The sequence below is a fragment of the Palaemon carinicauda genome, chromosome 37 (genome assembly GCF_036898095.1).
Source record: "Palaemon carinicauda isolate YSFRI2023 chromosome 37, ASM3689809v2, whole genome shotgun sequence".
NCBI classification, from domain to species: domain Eukaryota; kingdom Metazoa; phylum Arthropoda; class Malacostraca; order Decapoda; family Palaemonidae; genus Palaemon; species Palaemon carinicauda.
Genome location: NC_090761.1, coordinates 70046081 through 70051080, shown reverse-complemented (window position 1 = coordinate 70051080; position 5000 = coordinate 70046081). Strand labels below are relative to the sequence as shown.

Below are 5000 nucleotides of genomic sequence, written 5' to 3'. Positions count from 1 at the left end.
AAAACGTCAACAGCCTTATCCCTCACAAAACATTAGCAACCTTACCCTTCATAAAATATCAACATCTTTATCCTTCACAAAACACCAACAGCCTTATCCCTCACAAAACATCAACAACCTTATCCTTCGTAAAATATCAACAGCTTTATCCTTCACAAAACATCAACAACCTTATCCTTCACAAAATATCAACAGCCTTATCCTTCACAAAACATCAACAACCTTATCCTTCACAAAATATCAACAGCCTTATCCTTCACAAAACATCAACAGCCTTATCCTTCACAAAACATCAACAGCCTTATCCTTCACAAAACATCAACAGCCTTATCCTTCACAAAACATCAACAGCCTTATCCTTCACAAAATATCAACAGCCTTATCCTTCGTAAAATATCAACAGCTTTATCCTTCACAAAACATCAACAACCTTATCCTTCACAAAATATCAACAGCCTTATCCTTCACAAAACATCAACAACCTTATCCTTCACAAAATATCAACAGCCTTATCCTTCACAAAACATCAACAGCCTTATCCTTCACAAAACATCAACAGCCTTATCCTTCACAAAACATCAACAGCCTTATCCTTCACAAAACATCAACAGCCTTATCCTTCACAAAACATCAACAGCCTTATCCTTCACAAAATATCAACAGCCTTATCCTTCACAAAACATCAACAGCCTTATCCTTCACAAAACATCAACAGCCTTATCCTTCACAAAATATCAACAGCCTTATCCTTCACAAAATATCAACAGCCTTATCCTTCACAAAATATCCGTTGTATCCTTCATTAAACTGTGGCAAGAGGCAACAAAATATAAATTAGTGCTCAACAAGAATAAATAATTTTTCATCATAACAATGGCGTTTATTGAATATTTAAATTTTCAATTATGAAGCGAATCTTTCGGCCCACGTGTATTAAGACGGTTGGCAAACATCATATGCTGTGGAGATGCTAATTGAAAATGGTTTGAACAATATGGAAACTAAAAGGGCACTCATGAGAGCACAAAACTCCGCTACGGCAGCTTGTTTCTTGACCTTTTACTTGACCTTGACCTTAAGATGTATTAAGTGGCGTGGATTTTCATACACTCAAATAGGAACCAAGTTTGAAGTCTCTGTGACAACGTTGTCCAAACTTATGGCTGATTACATGAATTGAACATTTTGCTTGACCGTGACCTTGACCTTTGACCTTGATCTTACAAAATTCAATCATTTCCAGCTTTTTATATAGTTAATCGCAGCAAGTTTCATTACTCGACGATTAAAATTGTGGCCAGGAAGCTGTTCACAAACAAACACACAAGCACACATACATGCACACACAAGGGGCGAAAACATAACCTCCTTCCAACTTCATTGGCGGAGGTAACAAACACACAAGCACACAAACAGGGGGTAAAACATAACCTCCTTCCAGCTTCGTTAGCGAAGGTAAATCCCATAACCATTAACCTTAGTAGGCTGGGTAGGGCACCAGCCACCCGTTGATATACTACCGCTAGAGAGTTATTGGCTCCTTTGACTGGCCAGACAGTACAAATTTCCATTTACCTTAGTAGGCTGGCAAGGGCACCAGCCACCCGTTGAGATACTACCGCTAGAGAGTTATTGGCTCCTTTGACTGGCCAGACTACAAACCCATAACCATTAACCCTAGTAGGCTGGCCAGGGCACCAGCCACCCGTTGAGATACTACCGCTAGAGAGTTATTGGCTCCTTCGACGGGCCAGACAGTACAAATTTCCATTTACCTTAGTAGGCTGGCCAGGGCACCAGCCACCCATTGAGATACTACCGCAAGAGAGTTATTGGCTCCTTTGACAGGCCAGACAGTACAAATTTCCATTTACCTTAGTAGGCTGGCCAGGGCACCAGCCACCCATTGAGATACTACCGCTAGAGAGTTATTGGCTCCTTTGATTGGCCAGACAGTACAAATTTCCATTTACCTTAGTAGGCTGGCCGGGGCACCAGCCACCCGTTGAGATACTATCGCTAGAGAGTTATTGGCTCCTTTGACTGGCTAGACAGTACAAATTTCCATTTACCTTAGTAGGCTGGCCAGGGCACCAGCCACCCATTGAGATACTACCGCAAGAGAGTTATTGGCTCCTTCGACAGGCCAGACAGTACAAATTTCCATTTACCTTAGTAGGCTGGCCGGGGCACCAGCCACCCATTGATATACTACCGCTAGAGAGTTATAGGCTCCTTTGACTAGCCAGACAGTACAAACCCATTCCCATTTACCTTAGTATGTTGACCAGGGCACCAGCCACCCGTTGAGATACTACCTTCAGAGAGTTATTGGTTCCTTTGACTGGCCAGACAGTACAAATTTCCATTTACCTTAGTAGGCTGGCCGGGGCACCAGCCACCCATTGATATACTACCGCTAGAGAGTTATTGGCTCCTTCGACTGGCCAGACAGTACAAATTTCCATTTACCTTATCTTTGGCCAGAAGAAGCTGTTTGACGACCACGGTATCAGCCAGGAGAAGGACTCTAGTGACGGAGGAGAGGAGGCACCTGGCTGCCCTGATCATGGAGGCTCTGTACTCTGGTCGGCTGCCGCTGCCAACCCCGATCCCCGTGTCGACCATATTGGCTTCTGCGGTCTCGCATAGCTTTTCGATGGCCAAACCTGTGGAATAGATAGTAAGTATAAGTACAAAGTGTTACATTATTTTTTTATTTATTACTTCTTATATAGTTTATTTTGTTTCATTATTTCTTTTTATCAATGGGTTATTTTTTTCCTGTTGGAGCCCTTGTGGGCTTGCAGCATCTTGTTTTTCCAACTAGGGTTGTAGGTTAGCAAGTAATAATAATAATAATAATAATAATAATAATAATAATAAGCTTTTCGATGGCCAAACCTGTGGAATAGATAGTAAGTATAAGTACAAAGTGTTATATTTTTTTAAATTTATTACTTCTTATATAGTTTATTTGTTTCATTATTTCTTTTTCTCACTGGGTTATTTTTTCCCTGTTGGAGCCCGTGTGGGCTTGTAGCATCTTGTTTTTCCAAATAGGGTTGTAGATTAGCTAGCTATAATAATAATACATACATACATACATACATATACCAAGGCACTTCCCCCAATTTTGGGGGGTAGCCGACATCAACAAAGAAACAAAAACAAAAAGGGGACCTCTACTCTCTACGTTCCTCCCAGCTAACAAGGGACTCAACCGAGTTCAGCTGGTACTGCTAGGGTGTCACAGCCCACCCTCCCACATAATAATAATAATAATAATAATAATAATAATAATAATAATAATAATAATAATAATAATAATAATAATAATCATCATTATTATTATTATTATTATTATTATTATTATAATGAGATACAGGGTATTACAGATATTTTGGCATGGTTCTCTTGTATAATAATAATAATAATAATAATAATAATAATAATAATAATAATAATAATGATATTGATAATAATAATATAATAATAATAATAATAATAATATGAATTTAATGTCAAACCAAAAGTATACCTTTCACTTCATTTCCCCTAAACACAAAATCTAGATAAATAATTAAATAAATTCACCGATCTACATATACAAGTTCATAAAACTATCGTAAGCATCGAATGAATTAAAAAAAAATATAAAAAACCTGAATGCTATATATAAAAAAAAATTATATTTCACCTTATTTCTCTTCTACACAATACAAATAAACAAATAGTTATATACATTCAAGTAAATATCTCTAAACTTGGGTAATGCCATAGCCTCTGTACCATGGTTTTTCACTGTCTTGGGTTAGAGATCTCTTGCTTGAGGGTACACTCTGGCACACTACTCTATCTTATTTCTCTTCCTCTTGTTCTGTTAAAGTTTTTTATACTTTATATAGGAGATATTTACTTTAATATTGTTGCTCTTCTTAAAATATTTTCTTGTTCTTTGTTTCCTTTCCTCACTGAGCTATTTTCCCTGTCGGATCCCCTGGGCTTATGGCATCCTGCTTTTTCCAACTGAGTTGTAGCTCAGCAAGTAATAATAATAATAATAATAATAATAATAATAATAATATCATGAGCATCGAATAAACTAAAATTATGAGGGTTGTGGTGGCCGATGTGGTAACGTCCCTGACTGGTGAACGCCAGACTGGGGTTCGAGTCCCGTTCTAACACGTTAGTTTCTTTGGTTGCTACAACCTCACCATATTCGTGAACTAAAGATGTGGGGTTTGGGGTTAGCCTACAGGCCTATCTGCTGAGTCATCAGCAGCCATTGCCTGGCCCTCCTTGGTCGTAACTTATTCGCTGATCGTCTGTATATACGGCCAGTCTCTGGGGCATTGTCCCTGCTTGCTAGGGTAATGTCATTCTCCCTTGCCTCTGCCATTCATGAGTGGCCTTTAAAACTTTATAAGTAAACTGTATATATGGTCAGTCTCTAAGGCATTGTCCTGGTAGCTGGGGAAATGTCACTGTCCCTTGCCTCTGCCATTCATGAGCGACCTTTAAACCTTCATAAGTAAACAAAAGAAACTCCCGAAGCCAAGCATCAAAATGTTTTAGAACTCAGAATGTTATGTCACCGGCCGAGTCATTGTCTGGCCCTTCCTGGTCTAGCTTGGGTGGAGAGGGGGCTTGGGCGCTGATCACCTATATATATGGTCAGTCTATAGGGCAATGTCACTGTCCCTTGCCTCTGCCATTCATGAGCGAGAGGCCTTTAAACTTTTCTAAGTAAACTGTATATATGGTCAGGTCTCTAAGGCATTGTCCTGGTAGCTAGGGCAATGTCCCTGTCCCTTGCAACTGTCATTCATGAGTGGCCCTTAAACCTTCATAAGTAAACTGTATATATGGTCAGTCTCTAATGGCATTGTCCTGCTTGATAGGGCAATGGCACTGTCCCTTGCCTCTGCCATCATAAAAGTCCTTTAAACCTTTATAAGTAAACTGTTATATGGTCAGTCTCTAGGGCATTTTCC

The 5000-nt window shown here is 39.4% G+C and overlaps 1 protein-coding gene across 1 annotated transcript in view; it reads right to left on the bottom strand.

Moving 5' to 3' along the window:
• Positions 1-5000, bottom strand: part of alpha-Catr (alpha-catenin related) — a 403942-nt gene that overhangs the window by 46919 nt on the left and 352023 nt on the right. The window contains 1 exon segment of the mRNA XM_068361396.1: positions 2473-2669. Coding sequence (XP_068217497.1) covers positions 2473-2669 — 197 coding nt within the window.